General features: G+C 44.6%; 1 protein-coding gene across 1 annotated transcript in view; it reads left to right on the top strand.

Annotated features, from left to right (window-relative positions):
* Window positions 1-7,902: 7,902 nt before the first annotated feature.
* Window positions 7,903-24,796, top strand: part of FBXW8 (F-box and WD repeat domain containing 8) — a 62,923-nt gene continuing 46,029 nt past the window's right edge. Inside the window, exons 1-4 of the mRNA XM_084649037.1 lie at window positions 7,903-8,329; window positions 12,413-12,517; window positions 18,724-18,888; window positions 19,559-19,647. Coding sequence (XP_084505163.1) covers window positions 7,955-8,329; window positions 12,413-12,517; window positions 18,724-18,888; window positions 19,559-19,647 — 734 coding nt within the window. The 5' untranslated portion in view covers window positions 7,903-7,954. The remainder of the gene's footprint in view (window positions 8,330-12,412; window positions 12,518-18,723; window positions 18,889-19,558; window positions 19,648-24,796) is intronic.

Here is a 24,796-nt window from a genome sequence, read left to right on the forward strand (position 1 = left end):
TGCAAAGGCCTGGGTACCCCAATCCATGCCCACCCCCGCCGTCCAGCTCGTGTCTACCAGCTGTAATTAACCGCGCAGAACGTGCACTTGACCAAATCTGCTGGATCCCGTTGCTGGCTGCGGATCAGGCGGACGGTGAGTTTTGCTGCCGTGCCAAGCGCTGACAGAGAGCCCCTGACATCAGCTTCATCAAACACTCCGCTCCGGATTGCGGCGCGCCCGGGACTCATTCCCAGCCCCCCCACCCGGCTCCCAGACTGATAGACCGGGCGGGCTCAGGTTTCCAACCGGATTCTGCCCCGAGGCACGGTGTGGTTTGGGGCCGAGCCTCTCGCCCCATCTGTGCCTCAGTCTCCTCCTTCTGTACAATGGGGCTAAGGACCCTAAGGCGCTTGGGGCTCCGCGGCGAGTGCGTTGGTCTCTTGGCTCCCCTGCGCTGTCAAGCGCCCTGGCATCGGCACCCCCAAGCCAGGCGAGCGGCGCGGGTCTCTCCCGGACTAGACTCCCCGCGTCCAGCCCGCGCTGCGCTGCAGACCGGGGACGGCAGCGGCTGCAGACTTCAGCCTTTGTCTCTGGCCATTGCACACCGAGCCCCCCTCCCGCTATCTGTTACCGGCCCCGGTTATTTTGCAAAGCGCCCCCCCCCCGCCCGGGGGGCTGGCTGCGCGCGGGCTGGGTCCCTACCTGTGGCGCGTCCCGGTTGCTCTCCGCTCCTGCCCGAGCCCTCGTCCCTACCAGCTCCTCTTGCGGATCAGCCAGACCAGCGCGGCCACCTGCGTGGCGGCGCAGAGCAGACCCAGGTAGGTGGCCAGGCTCCTCCCGGCCGCGGCCCGCCTGCTGCCCGCCCTGCGCCCCGCAGTCCGCTCCTGCAGCTCATCCCCGACCCGCTTCAGGCGGGCCGCGACCAGCGGCGCCCCGGAGCCGCGCTCCCCGCGCCGGGCGGAGCTGCAGCGGCAGGCGGCGGGGGGCCCCCCGTGCAGCGCGCAGGGGCACATGGCGGCGCGGCGCGGCGCCCGGCCCGGCCGGTCCCGTCCAGACCCCGGCAGCGGCCGGCGTGGCGGGAACGCGCTGTGCTGTTGTTGTGCGGCCAGCGCGGTTATTAATTAAAGTGTCACATGGTGAGGAGGGGGTGACATCATCCGGCCCCACCGGGCTGCGGGCAGGAGGCAGGAAAGGTAACTTTTAACTCTTGCCGCGCCGCGCAGCCGGCACAAGCCCCGCTGTCCTGCCTCCCGCCTCGGCCTCGGCGCAGCCGCGGGACAGCCAAGGGCATGTGGCCCGGGGATGTTTTATCCCCCCCCCCGGCTGGGGGTGTTTTATCCCCCCCCCCCGGCTAGGGGATATTTGATAAGCCCCCTTGGGGATATTTTATACCCCCTGGCTTGGGGTGTTTTATTCCCCCCCCCCGGGTAGGGGATATTTGATAACCCCCCTTGGGGATATTTTATACCCTTTGGCTTGGGGTGTTTTATCCCCCCCCCGGCTATGGGTGTTTTATCCCCCCCCCCCGCGGCTTGGGGTGTTTTATCCCCTCCCCCCCGGGTAGGGGATATTTTATAACCCCCCTGGCTTGGGGTGTTTTATTCCCGCCCCGGGTAGGGGATATTTGATAACCCCCCTTGGGGATATTTTATACCCTCTGGCTTGGGGTGTTTTATCCCCCCCCTGGCTTGGGGTGTTTTATTCCCGCCCCGGTAGGGGATATTTGATAACCCCCCTTGGGAATATTTTATACCCTCTGGCTTGAGTGTTTTAATCCCCCCCCGGCTAGGGGATATTTTATAACCCCCCTGGCTTGGGGTGTTTTATCCCCCCCCCCGGCTAGGGGATATTTTATAACCCCCCTGGCTTGGGGTGTTTTATTCCCGCCCCGGGTAGGGGATATTTGATAACCCCCCTTGGGGATATTTTATACCCCCTGGCTTGGGGATGTTTTATTACCCCACCTCCCCTTCGGCTAGGGGATATTTTATAACCCCCCCTGGTTTGGGGTGTTTTATTCCTCCCCCCCCCCCGCGCTGGGGATATTTTATACCCTCTGGCTTGGGGTGTTCTATTCCTCCCCCCCCCCTCCGGCTAGGGCGAGGGGTATTTTATCCCCCCCCCCCCCGCTTGGGGATATTTTATACCCATTTTATGGAGGGTCGGAGATTTTAAAAGACCCTTCCTGTGACCTGATCTTTATTTCAGATTTTGCACCCTCTGATTTCCCTCCCCCCTCCAAGCGCTGATTTTGTGCTTAAATAATAGGTTCTCCCTTGAAATCCCCGCGGCTCCCCTGAAATGTCGCGTTGGGCGGTATATTGTTTAGCTCCGTGCCGGGCTCCGTCTCTATCCTGGCTGGGATGGGAAGGAGAAGCGCAAAGTCCAGTATTATACGGCGCGGATAAGGAGATGCGGGGGTCCCGCGTATGCCCGTTAGACTCGGAATCCGCTGCGGAAACCAAGACGCGGGTGGAATATTGCGAGCGGGGTGACCATCCCCCTGCTTTAAGCAGCAAGCAGGTGAGTTTAAACGAAGGAGAAAGCGAAGCGTTTCCTCTTTTCTGCTTCTCCTTGAGGATCCGCTAAAGCGACCAGCAAACAAACAAAAACCCTAAATAGCTTCCCCAGAAATTACTGCTCTGGGCGAGAGGGGATCTTAAGGGCATCCGAGCTCTAGTTTAAAAAAGAAACGTGAAAATCAGCCACGAACGTTGTTATCCTTGATTATGAAGCTTGGGGGGCCGGGGGGGGGGTGTCTCTCGGGACAGGAGCTGGGGATCCGGGAGCCGTTTAAAGAAGAGAGAAACCCGACCCTGTAGCAGCCCAGGTAAACCCTCTCGGACCAAGTCCCAGTGGCTTGTGACACTGTGAACAAGTCACTTCTTTCAACACAGAGCGGTGAGCAGAGGCTGGGCTCGATCCACGAGAAAACTTCCGCTGTCCTGGGTGCAGGATCGGGCCCATCAAGGGGGCCTAGAAATAATTACTGGGGTTTTGTTGTTCTCTTGGGGAAATGGGTGGCCTGCTCCTACCATAGCTCGTACTTTGGGTATTACTCAAAGTCTCACCCCCCTGGGTTCACCGTTATCCTAATCCGATCTGCCCCAGAAAACAAGCTCTCACTGGATGGCCAGCGCCTTACAGGACCGAGCAAGTCTCTGCTTATTCTTGGGCAGCCTTAAAACAGGTGAGTAAGTGGAAACTCTTTCCTCCACTGGATACACTCGACTGGGAGGTGTAACTTTTTTGCTGGTTTTGATCCCGCTGTAAAATGCAGCCCTCTCCCACACGCCTTCTTCGGAGACATCTCCTCTCGAAAGGGATCTGCTGCATTGCGAGTAGGAATAAAATACCGGGGGGGCTTTCCTTTACATTACCCCAAAGGGAACAATTTCCCCTACACCTGCCCGTTTGCAATGGGGTGTCTGAGTGGACGTGAATTGGAAGGGGGCTAGCCGCCTTGCCCTGTTTTGAGGAAAGCCCCTTTCTATAGCTCTAGCCTTTCTCGGGGACTTTTGAAAGAGCAAAGTGCTCCATTTCCCTGCAGCCCGAGGGCGGCTCCATCCCTGGTGTAAAGCTGCTGATTTCAGTGGGATTAGGCCGGGGTGAATTGGTGCGCTGGTCTCTTTCAGGTGCAGGAGAATAATTCAGGCTCATCCTTAACCAAAAGGATGGGGGAGGGATAGCTCAGTGGTTTGGGCATTGGCCTGCTGCTAAACCCAGGGTTGTGAGTTCAATCATTGAGGGGGCCATTTAGGGATCTGGGGCAAAAATTGGGGATTGGTCCTGCTTGGAGCAGGGTGTTGGACTAGATGATCTCCTGAGGTCCCTTCCAACCCTGATAGTCTATGATTCTATGAAAATCTCCCACTTCTCAGTAACAAAAATTTCTATTCTCTAGTAAGAGCATCCTCCTGTTACAGTGGCACCTTTATAATCCCAGAGGCTGTCTCTGTGGAAACACTCCATTTGCCTGGGTTTGTAAAGGCAAGACATTTTTTGTAGGCTGTACCTTGCCATAGTAGCTCTCAGCCTGAACATGGGGGCCACCAGGGTAAGTTCAATTGCTTGTGGGGTTTCTGAGTCGGAGGAGCCCCTCAAAATGACAGCTTGGGATCCAAAGGGATTCTTCGGGGGTTGTTCATTCTCTTTTAATTGGGTTTTGTAAAAAGCATAGAAAGGAGCCTACTGCCGAGAAAAAAGCAGCGAGTAATTGCTTAAGCTGTCAATAGAGCAGAAGGAAGCCACCAGTGGCAAACAAATGAAGGGAATATTGGAGTCTCCCACTCCACAGAGGGAGAGAATGTTGGTACCACCCCATCTATACTCCCTTTTAACGCACAACTTTGCCAACAATTAGTCCCCAGTGCAGATCCATTATTTTATCAATTTCAACAAATATTATAATTTTGCTAAATTAAAAAAAAGATTATTTTGCTTTAAAAGTGAAAGGAAAGTGCACCTAGGCTGTAATTTGAAATGGATCCAGAGTCAGATTTACCAAGGATTTTTTGTTTTTTTTTTTATTTTCTTTTCACCTGGTTTCAGAGGACACAGGCAATGGCCAGATTTACACTAGTCCTCACAGCTGCAGGTCCTGAAGCTGGTAAGTGCCTGGGCCATATTTCAGTGCTAGTTTTCAGTCTGCAACTGAAGAATGTAGTCTTTAAAAAGCAAATGAAGTATGGATTATTAATCACACACACAGAGCATTTTTTCCTTCCAAAAAACTCAGTTGAAGATGCATTCAGGTTGGAGCTGGGAAGTTCCCAGGGTTCACAGTGCAGAGTTGAAGTCCAGTGGGATTCTCTGATATTTCCACCCATCCTCAATTGGGTGGTGTGGGAGACATTTCCTGATTATAGGTCCATATCGTGGCCTGCAAAAGGAAAATCTATTTTAGAGTCAGGGAACTCATTGATCACTCTGTGGCTTGTGTGGTGTCTTTCTGACCAGCTGATCAGTTTAAAAATAAACCCTTTATTAAGACTGGAAACTATGTACAGAAGTCAAGTAATGAAACTTCCTATTATTCTCTGGCTGCAGCCTAGGACTGCCCTTTCCTGGGCTTCTTTGTTTCTGCTCCCAGCAGAAAGTTTGTCACAAGAAACTCCAAGACTGCATGAAGAGCATCCAAGGAATTGTGGCATCTCTACACTTCCTGGAGGACCCACTCTAAAGCACAGGGTGAAAAACTGTCTCCTCCAAAAACCTGCAGGCGATTTAGAATGCACAAGAAGAGCTCAAGGATCTCGGTGAATCTGTGCAGGGCGAGGGCCTTTGTGAAGAGTCACGGTGGCTCTGCACTGCTCCCAAGACCACATCTTCCTTGGCTGAGGTGGAGTAAGAGGAGTTCTGGACGTAGTGTTGTAGCAGGCATCTTCTTGCAAGCTGGAACCACGCCTCTCATGGCTAGTAAAATGAAGCAGGGAGGTACCGAATCTGATGCTGGTTGAGATAGTTAATATCAGTTTTCCTTCAAAAGAGAATTAATTAGGACCCTGCTCAAGAAAATGTTTCCTGGAGTACAAAACATACACAACTGTGGTCCCATCAGTGTGCAGATGACAGCATCTCTATGTCTATTTTAATCAAACCCAGACGATGCACTGTCTTTCCCGGTTGCCTGGCCATGACAGGAAGTGGATGAGAGGAAACTAGCTGACACTTCACCCAGGGAAGAGAGAGGTGATTGGGAAAAGCATCTACAGTGTATGACATAGTTGGTTTCTGCCCCTGTGACTGAAAGGGTTTGCCCATCCCTTGTCAATCAAGTTTGAAGTTGAGGGATATTCCTGGATCCTCCATTGTTTCTGGAGCCTGAGTTCTGCTCAGTGGCCAGAGATGGTCTTTTTAATGAGCTAGGGACAACAGCTGAAACCATTTCTCCTTGATGTTGCCCTCAGCAGTTATCCATACCTTTGTGAACTCCTGATTAGATTACTAGACTGTACTCTATGCACTGAAGACCGCTCCTCAAAATCGCTGCTGATGCAAATGGGGAAAAATTCCAATTAAGTCAATGCAGCAGTACCCATTTACACCAGCAGAGAATTTGTCCCCATTATGGCAATGTGCAGGCTACCCCTGGAGATCATTTGGAAGAAATCTGAGGCCCGCTGCTTAGCAGGAATGGCCACAAGGAGCACATTACACCACAGTTTCAACTCTTGCATGGGGTTCCAAGTGCAATTCAGCACACTAATATTCTATTTAGGTACTTATATAGCCCCCATCACTGAAGTATATCAATGCTTCCCATGTATGTCAAAATAGAATGAGTAACAATCTCTATCTATATTTGTTTACAGTTTTATGTTCACATGTGTAAGAACGGGTGTTGTGCTTGGGCTCCTGTGTGCGAGGGAGGAGAAAGTGCAGAAAAACTAAGATGAAGAAACCAGGTTTACATTTAGTTCTGAAAGTGGTGAGACTGGTGGTCACTGTTATCTCTGGCAGCAGATAGGCTGTATCTGAATGTCCTCTCTCCTGCATTGAGGAGTCTGCCCCGGCTGGGCGATGGTTTTATTGTTCTGGTGGGACGCAGCTGTCTTAGGATGTCACCATGGTCATTGAGGGAGAGGTGTTTCTCAGGTAGTTGGAGCCAATCCCATGCAGTGCTCTGAATATGAGGACAGAGAGTTTGAGCTGCACTCTATATTCAGTGGGGAACTAATTCAGAGGGCAGAACACTGAGGTAATGTGCTCACCGCATCCTGTGTTGCTAAACATGCAGGCTGCTGTTTGTACCATTTGGAGCTTTTTCAGGATGTGTGGCTTCATTCCTAGAGATAATGAGTTGTAATAATCAAGGCTGGAAATCATGAATGCATCCATCACCATGGCCTCATCTGTGTCCAATAGGATGAAGAGCAATGTTTTGGCCAGTTGCATTTGGAACTGGGTGTTCTTTGCCATCACGGCTATTTGGGCATGTAGCATCCTGAAAGACCCCACAGCTACAGACTGACACATCATCCTGGTACTCTGCTGTCAGCACTGGCTCCTCTTGTAAAAATCAGTATTCTAGTTGGCTTATTGGAATATAGTGTATGACCCTTTGCCTGGTTATTGCTGAAATATGGGACAAAGAGCCTCTTGTGTTAACTTGATACAGGATGGGGGAGATAAGGAACTGAATAAGGGTTGTCTCTTAAGATAAGGGACAGTAGTCACCCTATTACAAGCAATTATTTATTTATATTTGTATTGTTTTTAGCACAGTAGCCTGGCCTGGAATCAGGGTCAAGGCCTGGTGGTGGTGGGCACTATAGAGAGATAATAAATGCAGTCCCTGCCCCCAAAGAGCTTGCAATGTAGAGTCCTGATTCTTGCAAGTTGGTATCCTTGGGGTGTCCCAGGCCCACATGTGGTGGGTCAAATTGCAGGATGAGGGCCTAAGGCTCCCAATGTACAGATCCTGCAAGCACCTCATCACGTATGACTTTGCCCAGGGGAGGGTGAGTGTACTCCCCTGAGCAAAGCCACACAGGTGTCTAAGAGTCTGCAGGATCAGGGCCATAACAACTCACGAAGGACACCCGGCAGGCGGCTCTTACAGAATGTAGGACAAGAAACGCGCCGTGCACATTGCGGGCAGCGGTTGGACGCAGCCGATAGCCTGATGCCAGCCGCGGGGGGCGATTTGCCTGGCAGGGGCTGGTGCATGGCCTGGCGTTTGTAAGTGGGCTTCAGGGGTCACACAAACGCGCTGTCAGGTTCGCTGGCGGCCCCGGAGGGCAAATCCAGAGCGGAGCCGAGCTCCTGCCGGCACCAGCGGCCGCTCAGCGCCTCTCGGGACGAGCCCCTGGCGCTGCCCTCCCGGCGGGGGCTTGGCTGCCGTGAGCGGAACCTTTGTGCGGCGGAACTGAGTTGCAGCGGCCGCAGTTTCCTGCCCGGCCTGGAATCCCGCGTGCTCCGCAGCGGGGCCGGGGTGGGCCCTGCTGCGCGGCGGCTCTGCGGGGCCGCGATGGCCGCGGGGCCGACCGAGCTGGAGCTGTTTCGCCGCCGCTGGCGGGCGGAGCTGGCCGGGGCCCGCCCGGGGAAGAAGCGGCGGCGGGCGGCCGAGCCCGGGGGGAGCCCGAGCTGCCGGGAGCCCGTCTCCGGCTGGAGCAGCTGCGGGGGGGTCCCGCCGGCCGCGCCGCGGGATGGCGGCGGCGAGGAGCGGCGGGAGGCCGGGTACTTCGCACTGGCCCGGAGCCTGCTGGACGGGAAGGGCCCGGGGGCCCGCAGCCGCCGCCGCCGCCCCCGCCCGGGCCCCCCGCCGCCCGGCCCGCCCGCCGCCGCCGCCGAGCCCGAGGACGGCGGAGACAACGACCTGCTGGGGCAGCTCATCCGGGACCTGGTACGGGACCCGCCGGCCCCCTCGCTCCCCATCGCCCCCCGCCGGCCCCCTCGCTCCCCCCCGCTTCTCTCCTGGGGTTTCACCGCGGGCTGGTCCCGCCGGGTCCTGCCCGGGACTCCCTGTGCGGGGTGTGAGGCCGGGGCCTCTGGCACACTCCCTGCGCTGGCTTCTGCCGGAGCTGCCCAGGCTCCTTCCCTCTCATTTCTTCCCCCACCTAGGTCCTCTCGGCTCCAGGCGCTCCCATGGCCGAGTGTGGGCCAGGCTGCTCCTGGGCAGACACGAGGATTTTGTCTTTCTTTCTATGCCAGAAACTTTCGTAAAAGGTCATGTGATAACACTACTTTAAAAGCAACTTGTTGGTTTGAGTCACCTCAGTTTTGCCCTCTGGCTTTAGAAAAGGCCTGCTATGTATTTTAATTTTGTTTCCTGTGTACACAATAGCTCAATTCTGTACCTATCTTCAGAAATTAATAATTCACAGGAGGTAGAACTATACAGTTCTGTTTTTCCCCTTATTGATTTGGTGTAGCTGGTGTGGGGGTTAGTTTATGTCAGTCAAAAAAATTTGTGGTTACGTAGGACCCCATAAACAGACTGGACTTGCTGTGTCTGGTGTTGCTTGTTGGCAATTTTGTTATTGATAGCCTATGAAAGTTTATTTTAAAAATTTAATCTTTGCCTTTAAAATATGTTCAACTTCATGAAAGTGGTAAGGATACACTTACATGAAAAAAATCACCTTGAGTCATTATCATGTAGTTGGAGCTGTGCAAGTGGACCGTTGTATCTTTTTTGATGTTCCGTTGACTTTAGTGGGACAGTGGGACTGTGTATTAGTGCACTTATAAGATCAAGGCCCAAATCTTTAAATTAGGTCCTGAAATGATAACGCCCCTCACCATAATGTTGGATCCATAGTCAGGGGGTGGGGAAAAGGAAGAACAATAACAAGAAATATTCTCTTCTGAACCCCTCGTTGCTCCACTCAAAAGGATAAAAGATTACCTTTTGGTGCAGCTGATTTAATATCCCAGATTAAAATTCTAGTCACTTGGGAATTGCTTGTTCCTTTAAAACAGAGATACCCACGCGCTCTCTCTCTCCCCCTCTGAATCCTAGAAGCACTTGACCAATGACTAGGATCGCTACTAAAACAAAACTGTATATGGCTACCCTCGAGGAATTACTGTTATTTACTCTCCTTTAATAACAACATTTGAAAAAGCATTGTACTTGAACCATTTCTCTTTGGTGGGATTAGGAAGACCAGTGTGTAAATACTTTTGATTGTAACTCCTGAGTTTTCAGTTGCTCTAAACCTATTTTACCATGGTTTCGGAATACATGGTCTCTTTATAGCAGCTTTTCTTTAACACCAAAAAGTTTGCTCCTCAGTGTTATGATGAGGGTGCAGTTTAACCTTTTTCTGTTAAATAAAGTCTAATCTTTTCACTCAAGATAGTGGATGCTTAATTAGTTTGCCTGCACTAAGTATCTTGCTAAACTGAATCTCAGTGGAGAAGATTTCCGGTCGCCAAGAAACCAATATTAATTGTATAAATGAAGCCGTTAATTTGAAAGGAGTCCTAATTACAGCTCTGAACAAGTTAAAAGCTATTTTGATAAATCCTTCTTGTGCTCTATCTGCATGAGAGATTTTATTTACAGTGTGGGAGAAATTAGGGAAAAAAACATTTGCTTCTTACTAACTTAGCTATGACTAATTATTCTTTTATTTAAAAAAAATAAAAAAAGAGCAGATTATACTTCTGACAACTAGGCACAAATTAATCTATTTACAGAATTAGTGCTCCATTAGCACACAGGAGTGCAAATCCCTCTCAGAGGGGATGGCAGTATTAGAGTTTTGGATTCATTCCAGTAGATTTTTAGACGGACCAGTGCTGATTTAACATTACATTGTTCCTTTATGGGTTTTGTTTCATGTGCTATGTTGAGCTCTCTCCTAGTGACAGATTATTTGGGGATTTTGACCATATGTACTGTTGAACATGTACTCTGCTTGGCATCAGATATTAGGAACTAACAGTTGTGCTATTTGTCACTGTAAAGGTGATTTCCCCCCACCCCCCTTGCATTGCAGTAATTAAGTCCCTGTCTGATCTCTGACCCTGATGTTACAATGTGACCATAAATACACACTTTAGATCTAAAATTTTTTTGGCTGTACTCAGTTGGACTTCATTGGGGTGGGAGGTGGGAAGCACAACTCTAACTAATCCCAACATTATCCATTTTGCTATTTTTTGTTCTGTATTTCCTTTGTTAGGGCTGCAGAGGGCACGGACTTGAATGAGGAATTGGCAAGGATGGGGGTGATCTAGTATGAAGTGGAGGTGGTGAGGCAAGCTGTGCACTGCAGCCGTACTGTAGAGCAGACATAGCTGAAGAATCAGAATATGCCTGACTTTGGCAGAGATGATGAATAAATGGGATGTGTTTTGTTAGTTACATGTCAGTAGTTATTTTAAGTGTGAGATGTTATGAAGATGTGTGAGAATCTTGAAGTGTTTGAGATGTAGGCATTATAGGAACTCAAAAAAAAAATCAGATCAAAATTTCAGAAGGAGTAGGTTTTCTTGAATGCTACGAATGTGCGAAGTCTGCCATTATAACAACTTGAAACATATCTGGAAATTTCAGTGAGGATCTGCTTGTGTGTTAAGCATGAAGACTGAAGTTGAGAGTTGTGATTGGAAATAAGGCAATTTAATCTTGCTTTAGCCGCAAATCTCAGTGCGACCTTATGTGTAGAATTATGCCTTCATAATACAGTAGCTGCAGCATGTAGAGGGATTTCTATTGTTTGCTTATACAGGAAATAACTGATAAAAAATCCTCTTTTTTTTCTTTAGGTAACAAGATCTGATTTGTGGTATTTATTCAAATTTAAAAGAATTATTGTTTTAACATTTCTTCTGATAGGAAATGGATACTTTCAGACATGCAGAAAACCATAGAGCAGCAGTTCTCAACCAGGGATCTGAGGCCCCTTGGGGGGTCACGAGCAGGCTTCAGAGGATCTGCCAGGCAGGGCTGGCATTAGACTCACTGGGGCCCAGGGCAGAAAGCCAAAGCCCCGCTACCTAGGGCTGAAACCGAAGGTTGAGCAATTTAGTGGTGTCGGACCCTAAGCAATTGCCCACCTTACTACCCCGTAATGCCGGCCCTGTCTTTTATATGCAGAAAACCAGTTGTTGTACAGGTGGGCCATGGAGTTTTTATAGCATGTTGAGGGTGGGGAGTCGGGCTCAAAAAGAAAATGGTTGAGAATCCCTGCCATAGAGTATAATCTCATTTTGATCTATTAAGTGAATGAAGATGTTAGGACACTACATTTTTTGCACACTGTAGTTAAAACTCTTAAGTGAATGAATGTGTAGAGGATATATGCTTTTAAAGTGCATTCATTTTATACTTGACAGTGAAGTTTTGAAGGTTGTTTTGTTAGAAACTTAAATGTCCTGTCTTCAAGACCCCTCTGTTTTAAAACGAGTGTACATGAATGTCAGCTCTCTGTTATTTCATGGCTTTTATTATTCAACTATAAGCAAACAAAAGACTGAAAAGCTCTAATTTCTGAGCATTAACAAATGACAAGGAAAATGTGTCCTATTGGCCTGCTCACTGAAACCAGTATAATCAAATGAGTACAAAAAGGAAACGTTGCTCGGGTAGACTAAGATTTGTGTTTTGTTACTGTTTATAACCCTTTCTTCTGACCAAAAACTCCCAGTGAATCATCTAGATAGCCCTTATTTCTCTCTTGCCTGAGAGAGATGTTCCCAAATGGAGCTAATGTGACTTGCTAATGTGATCTGACTGATAGGATGAGAATAGCTCTGCACCTTCATGCAGGTGTGACTACCCAACATTCTGGTATAGCAGGGTTGTAGGATGGAAGAGCAGAGAAGGTCGGTCTGATTTTAGTTACAACACCAAGAGTACATATGATCTCTCCTTGATTTTACTATGAGGATATTACTGCCTTGCCACTAACAATGTGCAATTTATTCATGCATTAGAAAAGGTCTAACAGTTTATTTCCCTTTTTCTTCTCAGAATGAAATAAATGAGGTTCCTTTCTTTGATATCCAGCTGCCTTATGAACTGGCATTAAAAATTTTTCAGTACCTGGGAAGGACTGAGCTGGGCAGATGTGCTCAGGTAAGAACTATCCAAGATTTGCTTGTCTCATCCCACGTAAGATCAGCATTGGTGCTCACCGTGATGCATTTCTGCTATTACAATGTGCAGTAGCCCTAAATGAAATTTTCCTCCACCAGAGACTTAATTTATAATTCTTCACATATTAAGACATACTCCAAAAGCTGAAAATTGAAAGCAGTATTAAATGGACTTGATTCATAGTTTGCTTCAGTGTAGTTAACTGAAATGTTAAAGGTTTGATAACAGCTCTAAAGGGACAGCATGAAAACTTAAGACCAAAAGAAATGTTTGTTTGGATTTTCATTTCCAGTCAGTATAGTTGTTTATAAATAAATGAGCATTTTCTTGCAGTGTTTGAAACACAAACAATGTAGCACTGAGAACCTGGAAATGAAACTGACTTAAAATTGATTTCCTTGTTGAAGCTGATATATAGAAAGTAAACAAACAGGATAAAATGGAATCTTAACAATTCTGTCACTTTTAGTAATTAGTAACCTAACCTAGGGTGAAGATATTTGTTTGATTTTTTTTTTTTATTTATTCCCCCCCTTCAAATTTACCCTGTTCCTTTGAGGGATTGTAAACAGGTACTGTTACCAGTCTGTTCTCAGAGAGAGCTCATATACTATGTATATAGTAGTTCAAACTCATCTCCTTCCTGAGGTTTGGTTATTAACCCAGAAATTAAGAATAATACTACATAAAGTTACCTTGGCTGCCCCTAGGGTTTCCACCCTAAGACTGTTCAGTCCACACCCTTGATCCTCTCTCCAGGGAGCCACTGTTGCCTCCTTTCCAACTAGATTGAATAATGAGCCACCTGCTTCACTGAATCACCAGAACCCACTTAACAAATGCCAGTTATCTTGGGGAATGTTAATAGGGTCGGGTGTTTCGGGCATTCACTCCCAGCCTATTCTATGGACACTGTGGGATGTTTTTGGGCCCGGTGTTTAGGATTTCTGTCCCAACGTCATGTAATCACACAAAATCCAATCAAAACAGCCTTTTGGGGGTGGACTTAAACATCCTCTGAAGTGTTTGCAACAGCAATAAAGAAGCATTATATTAGTACACAACTACCAAAACTGGCTAGCTGAATTAAATACAAATAGTTATCGATTAGCATGAATGATTAAATTAGACATTTAACATTTTTTCAGTTTGAATAATCTATGATGTTACGCAAGTAAGGATAGCTATTGTTTAAAAGTTTTAACTTGACCATGTCCCTTAAAAACAACAAAAAAGTACCATTAGAAGAAAAAGATTTCCTCTTGCAAGCGTTCTGCAAGAAAAGTTTGAGGCATTACTTTATACTAATGTGCTCTGTAGGAGGCCGTGAAGCTTTCACATCTGCTCCTGTTTCTGTCAGCCATCCTATTAAAAATGGAACTGGGCTGCATTTCAGAGTGGATTGCAAGTAGGCTGGAATAATTTTTCTGCAGCCGTGACCAATTTACTTTGCAGCATAGTAGTACTTGGTAGTGTTAGCTACCAAAAGGGCTACCTTGTTAGCGAATCTTCCTTTTTTAAATTTATTTATTTTTTATTCAAAGCCCATTTTTATGCTTTTTAGCAGCTAGACAGAAGGTAAATGTGAGATGTGCAAAACATTCTTGGAAAAAGACGGTGGATGTTATGTAGTGGCTGACAGCTGAGCAAAGGTCCGGTATTTTTCAGGGCTTTCAGAATGAGATGAACATCCAATGCTTTAGTGCAGAACTGGCTGCTTTTAAGTGTTCAGCTGAAAAGCAAAGCAATAAAAATAAATACCATTTTCATTTTTCTCTTGGTAATTGTTGTTTTGAAAAGAACTCCACCCTCTTCTGTTAAATGGAATGCCCTGCTGCTTTACAGTGTTTCGTAGAAAGGTTTTTTGTTTTTGTTTTTATTAAGGTGCCTTGGGAGTTTCGTGAAATTGGGCCAGTTAGTGGAAATGGCATCATGAACTATGCAAGTGCCTTTGGAGAAAACCTGTTTGCTTAATTCTTTATGCCAAATTGGTAACTGACTAACAGTAAAGTAGCCTGACTGCTGAGTGTCTTTGAGATTTAATCACACCACAGACTGCTTGGGAGAACTTGAATTTTATCCTGATTTCCCTCTCCTCCCCCATCCTCCTTTCTTTCCCACAGCTGCTCTTTGATTTCTTAGAATTAATGCTGTGAAAGGCAAAGGTCTCTGTGTGCTATTTTAGACACCATAAGGTCATGTGCATCATGTAAATTAATGGTGTCATCGGTTCCTGAACTATTATGGGTTCACTTAGGTTGTGAAGTATCCATATTGGCATGTGCTGGACAGCTGTTCTTTTCTGGTACATGGTGGCAGCTGCATTTTGAGAAGTCACAAAACCTGTCTATTTTTCCTCATATTGATAGTGGATAGGAATGAGAAGAGTGAGGCACTTGGGAAGCTACACATGTGGCAGAATTTTAAACAGTTTTTTAGAAAGTATAATATGGAGGGCCTGATTCTACAGATGTTTGCAAGTACTCTAACTCATGCAACAGTTCCCATTGACTTCCCTGCATTTACAGGATCAGGCATTGTCTGAAAACGGTGGGACAGTGCGTCTTGTCTGTGTTCTATAAAATGCTGTGTGAACTTTTGGTACTATCTAAATGTTTTATTGTTACTAATAAGACAGCGTTAGTCACTTGCACTTTGTGGTGGAAATGCTCCTGTGTGATGTGTATTAAAAGCTGCAGCTAGAATAGCGTTGTTTTGTTTGTAAATATGTTGGTGCGTGATTTGGTCTAAGTATGTTTATCATTAATGTCATGATTTTCATCTTCAGAGTGACTTAGAAACACTAATCAATCTAAGTGTGTCTATTTAAGGCTGTCACTGGAGGAACTGACTCTTGTATTTCAAGAATAACAGGTCCTGTGAGACAAGAATTTTCAGTTGCATGGTTCTGTCACTGATGGAGTTATTAACCTGAATAATTGAGAACCATCTCAAGTTGTTTAATAATGCTTTGTATGGGATATATAAAAAGCCACATATGGTTTGATGTCGTCTCTTAACTTTTTCACATACAGTTCTGAAGCATGGATGGATGGGACTTACCTCTTTTCTTATGTTCAATGAGCTAAACTTAAGCCAGTCAATAGGATGAGAGAGGAAGTAGAGAAGCAGATGGACAGAGATTTCCTGAACTTGGTGTTTGGAGGGAACTGATAACTCTTTTGTTAATAACAAGAGTAGTCTTAGCGGCTCTTGATGAAATTATTAGCATTTAGGCCAAATTCTGCACTACATTAGAGCTTATACTTTCCCATTGAAGTCCCTAGGATTCATCTTGGGATGTACATTTGTAATAACTTAGTGCAGTTTGGTTGTGGAAGGGAGGAAACTTAGAGAAAGGGAGGAATAGGTATTTGTTCAGTGGGATTTTGGTCAGTCAGAACAAGAAAATAAAGTCTGGAATCTGATGGGAGGAGTCCTATAGATCTTATTAAAATATGCAAATAGCTTTAAATTAGGTAAAATTTCTAAATTTATGAACACCACTTTCATGCTCGGCTGTATGTAAGGAAGACGTAGTGATGCCCCTGTGTGGATCTGAGGGGAAACAGAATTTTCTCTATGGAGACTGGCAAGAAATCTGATGTGATGTGATAAAAAGATAATGGTGACGTTAAAGGCAAAATAAAAAAAATAGTTTCTAGATGCAGAGTAAGCCATGCAAGACGTTAATGTTGATAAGCTTTGGAGATTTACATAATACAGACTTGGAAAATAATTATGGTCCCAATTTATTTTTTAACGAGAGTTTTGAGTGTTTCGACTGAGCTCTTTGGATAGCCGTTAGCAAGCAGGTTGTGAGCATGTGTGCGTGTACACAAAAAAAGCCATGTTTTTTTGGCTCCCAAGACCTCACCTGAAACTCTAACTGAAGCTGTGCTAATAAATCTGATTTCAGCCAATTGCTGGTTTTTAATGCTGCAGCTCGCAGTGGTGTTGTGAAGTGAAATGCTTGAGACACTTTTATTAGAGACTTCTTGCAGCTGAGGCTCGCTCGGTGGGGCTTTTACTAGGGATTGTCGTGCCAGTTTTGGTGCATTAAGGAAAGGCTACGTTAGACATCCTTTGGAAATGCATGCTTGTAAAACTGGCAAGACTCAATGTAATTTGATTAAAAAAATCATAAGATAGGATTTCTTCCCCCCCTTTGAATGTTTGTTCATGAAAGGTAAAATGATGCTATAATTAGTTCTAATATTTTTTACCCTGTTGTTTAAAACCAGCTTAAAAACTTGAAACTGGAAATGTCTCAACAAATTTTGCCTATTTTGGCAACACATACATTTTTTTCCCCCTTTCTTTCTTCCATATATTGGTAACAGGGCAGAAGTTGGCATGGCTTGATTTTGTTTACTTCTCTGTTTGTGCACAAGCCTGCCTCATCAATGTCAGCAGAAATGCATTCCAGCTAAAGAGACAGAGAGGTTCGTTTCCGATCCACAGTGTTTGCCCAGAGTCTTAACTTCTGCAGAACAGCTGCTTTTTTGTCTGTGCCAGCAAAAAATGGAAGCTTTTGTCTTTGTCTAGGCAACAGTGTGTCGATTTGTATTACTTTCCAATAACTGGAATTGAAAGGAGATTTCCCCACTGGATTAGAACAGTTTTTTAAAGTTTTGGCATCATTTTGATTCTCCTGAGCTACGTGACCGTGTCCCTTCAGGGATGGAAATGATGATGGTCATTAAAGTCCTTGGTTTTTAGTTTTAAGACCAATATAGTCAGGGAAGGCATACTACAGATTTCCTCACTTCTAAGTGAATAACTGTAATCCAGATCTCTGTCTTGTCCAGTGATGAAAACTAATTCAGCGTATGTGATCAGTTTGGACCGAGGTCTAGAGCCACTAAAGAGAACAGTAGCTGTGTTTGAGGTGGGTACCCAGTCCAAGAAAGAGAAGCTTTCACAGCTGCTGACCCTGAACAGCCCTGCAGGCTATGCAGCCATAGAGACTGATCTCTCTTCCCAGGGCTTACTCCCCACTCAGTCATGGTTGCATAACTCTTCAAATGTTATTACATAGCTATTCCTTTTCCAGTTCTCTACCCAAATTGCAGTCTGTTTGTCACAGAGGGGTGCATGTTAAACGCTCTACCCCTTAGAGAAATTATGTCCCCATCTTGTAATACACTTACAAATTTCTCTAATGGAATTTCAATTTGAAAAGGCCTTTTTTAAAAAAAAAAAAAAGAGAGAGAGAGAGACTAAGAAGCAAGTTACAATAAAGCTGCTAGGATTTTCTTGCCACAGCAGAGTTTGTTGATTGATCCTACTTCTCTGCACTTCAGTGCAAGCAACACATAGCAGCAGTTAATATTATGGCACATGTTGCATTGGTGAAGTCTAGCTATTCATGTTTTGCAGTGGAGACCTGGTGACTCCATTTTTGCCACCAAATATGTAGTTAATGTCTCAAACTGCAGTTTGGTGTTTCTGGCTGTTTGATTCTTATGAGCAAAATATAACTGTATTTCTATAAAGCATATTTGTTTTCAGTCTGGACATCCTCGTTCTTATCTGGTATATTCGATGATTGGCAGTGCACTGCACTGGTGTGGACTGTACGCCCTAAATTCTGGGTTACTTGGTATATGACACTTAGAAGTGAGATGCAACCTTAGGATTGAAAACAGGCTTATCACTGATCTCATTGACAATAGCATCTCTCACATGGAGCTATTTCACTGTTCTCTTTCATGCAAGAATTGTATAGCAATCACTGCTTAAAGTGTTTTTTTCCTTTGAATCTTTAAAAATGGTAATTCTAGGCACACTTCATTATGTTGAAGCAATTCCTTCTGAAATAGACAGCAACTTGAGGCTCCTTTAAAAATTTAGTTTAATACTTCATTCTTATTGATGCACACTGTAATACAATATTTTATATCTCACTGCTGTCACATTCCTAATCAGTCATTGTCAGCAGGGCTTTAGAGGGGTGATGCTGACATCAGAGTTATCTTTAGCCTATAAATGTGAAAACACAATTGTGAACATGAATTTATGTGGAATCTTTAATGCTACCTACCTCCTCTCTTCCCACTAGAATTTTAAAAGGGCATGTTGTCACAAAGGTAGGGCAAAATAAATGCATTGATTTGGATGACAGCTGGGCCTGGATATTTACCTGATCTGATGATATTTATTTCATTTCTGTCTGCTTTTAGGTGAGCAGGACATGGAAAGTACTTGCAGAAGATGAAGTGCTTTGGTACAGATTGTGCCAACAGGAAGGGTACCTGCCTGATGCCAGCATCTCTGATTGTCCCTGCTGGAAACTTGCTCTTCAAGACTGCTATATCAAAGAGCGCACTTTAAGAACCAATTGGAAGGTAAAATGAGAGGAGTTTTGAAAATAGTACTCAGTGATGACCATGTAGAAACGATATAACACAGCTCAAACCAGTCATTCTACTGCTAGTGAAATGTGAGCCTCTTATTGCAGTCTTTTTTGCCAATAAGAAGATGAAGGCAGTGCAGGGTTAAATGATCCCTCCTCTCAGCTGTTGGTGGCTTGCTTGCCTGTCTTGCTTTCACTTTGAAAATGTGCTCTCACACTGGACCATAGCTCCTGTGCCCTCTATTCATGTAATCATCACTTAAAGACCCGGTCCTTCAGTCCTTGCTCTTGGGACAAGTCCCCACTGGAATCAGTCTATGCATGTGGTTCCGTACCCTTCTGCAGCCCATCCCAATTCACCTCTTAATTTGATGAGAGAGAGAGATGCTTTTAGTCTGTAGCAGTCTACAGCTGTCTCTTTCATAGTAAAGCAGTGTCATTCTTCTTCTTATTGAGAGAATACATGGGGAAGTAGAGACTCTGAAATGTATAGGAGATGAGCAGATACTGGATGGCTGTTCTTTCCTCTGACCTCCACTAAAATGGGCAGTGTAACCTCTTGACCCATAAAAAAGCATTAGGAAGGCCTGGGCTTCTAGGAGAATCTGGTGTTAGATGAACCTATTACAGAAACAACAGTGTATCCCTGTATTTCTGTGCAGAACCGCATCGGTGCTGTGAGCCAGCTACAGTATGAGTTGGGTAAAGTTTTGTGTGATGTGCATTCTTGTGATGGAGTTGCCATTGCTGGGTAAGTATGAAATTGTTTAATGTTTGTATAGTCTTCCTCATTGTGAGCTCTTGCGTGCTGTATCTTGACTAATTCACAAGCAAATCCAGACTGACATAATAGGGAGAAGTTATGTTTTCCAGCAGCTCTTTTCCAGTTGAGATGTACTGTCACCAAGATGAAAGACTGTTGTAATTCTCTACTGCAAGTCCTCTTAGAAGTGACACTTAAATTAAAAAAGTTGACAGTTAAAAATTTTCCCAACTGAAAGAGTTAGCAAGCTGAGACGGGTAAGACTGACTAAGGCTTTGCTTTTGCGTGTTTTTAGCTGCACCAATATAAACACATAGTGTAGATGAGTTGCTCTGGTGTACTTGAGGGTAAGCTGCACCAAAAGTCACTTTTTACATCAGTGCAGCTTTCCTTGGGGAGTCACTTTTTACACCAGTGCAATGCATCTGAGCTACACTATTGCTAAAAAAAAACCTCCCCTAAAATACCTCAGCCCACCCACCCCCTCCTCAAAAATACAAACAGACAAAAACCAAAGAAAGCCCCCACCCAAACAACAACCAAAAAACAATGTTGGCAAGCTCAAATATGAGACAGAGTGGGGACCACAAGTGAAGGAAGAGAGTGGAAGGAGGTTGCTGGAATTTAAGGAGAGACAAGTGTAGGAGACTTCTATGTGCAACAGGTTGCATGATAGTCAATAGTTTTTTTTTTTTTTTTAAAGTACCCAATATTGAGAGAAGGAAATGAAGAAAGGAAAGAGGGTTGGGAGAAGTGTTGGGAACAAGATAGGTTTAGTTAAATCAAACTAGTGAAAGCAGTACGAGCCTCTAATGCAGATACACTAGGGTGACTTTTCTAGTATAGACAAGGCATAAGAGACAGAATTAAACAGTTAAGGATGTGTAAGGCCTTGAAGGTGAGAACAAATGTTTAGTTGGATGTAGTAAAAAAAGGTGAATGGATTCAAGGGAGAATGATATAATGTAAGTGGCGAGAGAGGAAGATAACTGCAGCCGTGATTTTTGGAATAAACTGTAGTGGAGAGAGTTGTGAATGAAATGGGAGGCCAGAGAGGAAGGGGTTATGGTAACTAAGACATGGACAAGGCTTTCAGTAGTGAGGATAGAAACAAATGGACTGAAATTAAAAGAATGGACTGGCATCTTAATATTCAACAGGAAGAAGCAACATGATTTAGCAGGAGCTGGGATGTTGAGGGAGGAAAGAACTTACTTTCCTTGTTTGTTATTGTTGTGCCTATTTTGAAATGATCACTGCAATACTTAGATAAATTGAAAGGTTGTCTAGGTTCATTGTAATTTCTGTATATACCTTTGCATCTTCTGATTAAATACAACTATTTATATTGCACTGGTACCTGGAATGTGTACAGTGCAGAACAGACCTATATGAAAATAGTACTGCAGTTTTTGTTACTTCTCAGATACAACTCTTCCTGAATTACAGGAGAGATTCTTGTGTTTCCTACAGGAAAGAGTATTCCAGCGGAACTATTTTTCTTTACTTTTGGAAGCACTTCATTGTTATGATGTAACCTTATTTAAGATGCAGACCTAAAGACTTAGTTTTCAGGAATTTCATTAATATTTGATTCTTCCAGCTTTATTGGCACCCTTGTTTATTCTGCTATGATTATTTATCTGTACAGTACTCTGAAAGTGTTTCTGATTCTGAGAACATCCCGGACTTGCTGGTGAGATTACCCTGACTATCCCAATGGATGTATGATTTTAAATTTACACTAGTTATATTTCACAGGTTTTGTAATTATTGTCCCTTTAGAAGAAGTCACACTATTAAATAGAAATGATGTTGTGGGAATAGTTAGGACACCATTAAAGTGTCGTAGTCCCATAGTACATCAACGTATGACGTTTTATGGCAACACTTCATGTTAGTGGTACGTTTATGTACAGTGGGACTAGAGAAAAATGCCTAAAAATGACAACTGGTTATAATAAAGGTTGCTCCAGATCAGCGGAGTATGAAGGACTCTTATAAACTTCCCATGCAAGATGAAATATCTTTGAATTGTATGGCTGTGCATGTGAGCTGAGATCTAAATCAGAAGGCAATGAGTGGAAAGGCGATGTTACGCAAATGCTTATCAGGTCCCTCTTCTGCTTGGGGTTGTCCTTCTTTTCATGGCTTTAAAGCCCTCCCCACCCCAGTTTCTATTTGTATGTTCCCTTTTGTAGCCTATTCCTTAGTTTTTCTTCTTTTCTTAACGTAGTCATTTTTATTTAATGTCATGATGTTTGTTCCTTTGCAGTCACTTCAACGGTTGTGAGTCTGTCTCTAGCAAAGTGGCTGTGTTCCTATTAGCAGGCCCAATATATTCTGTGATCCCACGTATCATAAATATAAAGGGAAGGGTAAACACCTTTAAATCCCTCCTGGCCAGAGGAAAAACCCTTTCACCTGTAAAGGGTTAAGAAGCTAAGATACCCTTGCTGGCACCTGACCAAAATGACCAATGAGGAGACAAGATACTTTCAAAGCCGGGGAGGGAGGGAACAAAGGGTTCTCTCTGTGTGTTGCTTTTGTGGAGACCAGAGCAGAAATGCAGGTCAGAACTCCTGTAAAGAGTTAATAAACAATCTAGTTAGATATACGTTAGATTCTGTTTTGTTTAAATGGCTGATAAATAAGTTGTGCTGAATGGAATGGATATTCCTGTTTTTGTGGTTTTTTGTAACTTAAGGTTTTGCCTAGAGGGATCCTCTATGTTTTGAATCTGATTACCCTGTTAGGTATTTACCATCCTGATTTTACAGAGGTGATTCTTTTACTTTAATTAAAATTCTTCTTTTAAGAACCTGATTGCTTTTTGTTCATTGTTCTTAAGATCCAAGGGTTTGGGTCTGTGTTCACCTATGCAAATTGATGAGGATTTTTATCAAGCCTTCCCCAGGAAAGGGGGTGTGGGGATTTTGGGGGGAAAGACGTTTCCAAGTGGGCTCTTTCCCTGTTATTTTTGTTAGACGCTTGGTGGTGTCAGCAATAAGGTCCGGGGCAAAAGGTAAAATAGTTTGTACCTTGGGGAAGTTTTAACCTAAGCTGGTAAAAATAAGCTAGGGGGTTTTTCATGCAGGTTCCCACGTCTGTACCCTAGAGTTCAGAGTGGGGAAGGAACCTTGACACCACAGTGGCAGAATTTGCTGTGAACCCACTGCTTGCTGAGCTACTGTGTTCCAAAGTTTATGCCGTCTTTCTTTCTACGTGCCTGTTTGGAAGGTTTTCTTCACAACCATAAGCAATAGAAATTGAGTGTAAACTGATGTAGTTATACTGTCCGCAAACAGCCTGTTTGCTACTTGCACTTCACTCTTATTTGGAATGTAGGCTACCTGAGAACATCCCTTTAAAATGCCATGCACACAAGTGTATTCCAGATATCTGATACAGGGGTGGCCAACCTGAGCCTGAGAAGGAGCCAGAATTTACCAGTGAACATTGCCAAAGAGGCACAGTAATATGTCAGCAGCCCCCCATCCACTGCCCCCAGCACCTCCTGCCCACTGGCACCCCGCCAATCAGCGCCTCCCCCTCCCTCCCCATGCTTCCCACCTGCCACAATCAACTATTTTGCAGTGCGCAGGAGGCTCTGGTGGGGAGCGGGGAGGAACAAGGGCATGGCAGGCTCAGGGGAGGGGGCAGGAAGGGGTGGAGTGATGGCAGGACCTGGGGCAGAGCAGGGGGTTGAGCAGTGAGCACCCCACAGCACATTGGAAAGTTGGCATCTCTAGCTCCAGCCCCGGAGTCGGTGCCTATGCAAGGAGCCGCATATTAACCTCTGAAGAGCCGTGTGCGGCTCCAGAGCCACAGGTTAGCCACCCGAATTCGAATACAATTTTCCAGAAGAGAAGATGCATCTGGCATTCTACCAATGACATTCAAGTTCTGATTCTTTCAAGATAGCACAAAATTTCATACCACCCTAAAACTGCCCAGCTGTTTTTAAGAATTGTTATTTAAACAAGACTACTGGTACTGCTTTCACAACCTGTAATCATGTTTGCCATTTATACGGTGTGTTCAGCTTCAAGTCTGTGGCATTTTTTCCCAAGTATCTTGTCTTTGTCTCTCCTGCTCTTTTAAAACGGGTGGTCTGTGGAGCTTACAGTTCCCAGTTCCTTCTGTCTGAGTTTTAAGAAGTTTTATTTCAGAAGGTCTGTCCCCAGGTATATTGATATTTTCAGATTTTATTTTTCTTACTTTTTTAATAGCAGTGTTTCTTTTTAAATGTTTAGACAGACAAGGTGGGTGAGGTAATCTTTATTGGACCAACTTCTGTTCATAAAAAGGCAAGCTGTCAAGCTTAGACACCATCGTCTTCAGTAAAAGTAGGAATAAAAACAAGACATACCTACAAAAAAGTAGCTGAAACTTACCAGTTGCTAACTATATAAGAAAATACCTTACCATCCTCATGTGATGAACAGAAGTACCTAAATATGCAGCTTTAATTGAAATAGGTGGTTCTTGGATTCCAAACATTAAAAAACCGCAAAAAAATCCTTTATAGTATTGTGGTTAATGGCGTCACATCTTTCAGATTTATAAGTCATAAAACTATAATGAATCCAGTGATCAATATTTAGCTGTTGCATCCTAGTAGTGAATGAGTAGTTTAATAGCTGAGGTTAACAGAAGTCAATTTACTTCTGGGTGTAAATATCAGTAATCTTTTACATTTAATGATTGTGTCTCCAGCCCTGCAAACACTTATGCTTAGCATTACACATGTGAATTGAATGGGACTCATCATGTCCCTAAAGTTCAGCATGTGAGTAACTGTCCACAGGATTGGGACCTTAACGATTATTTTTTATAATCTTAAAACTAATTTTGTAATTAGTGGCATTTGAATCAATATTTTATTGCTTTGGAAACAGTGGCACTTAGCACGCTAAATGTTATAGCGTCATTTTGTGGCTCAGCTTCATCACCCCTCTGGAAGAAATAAATACAAACTCTAGATGCTTCACTATACTGTCTCTTATATGGAAGAAAAATGGAATAGTACAGCTCTTTAATTTGCCATAGAGGGTTTTTAAATTTGTCTGAAAAGGAACGTGAAAAGGTTATAGACAAACAATTCTAAGAGGATGACTTACCACTGTTACCCTGA

This window comes from Lepidochelys olivacea, assembly GCF_965140295.1.
Source record: "Lepidochelys olivacea isolate rLepOli2 genome assembly, chromosome: 15".
NCBI lineage: Eukaryota > Metazoa > Chordata > Testudines > Cheloniidae > Lepidochelys > Lepidochelys olivacea.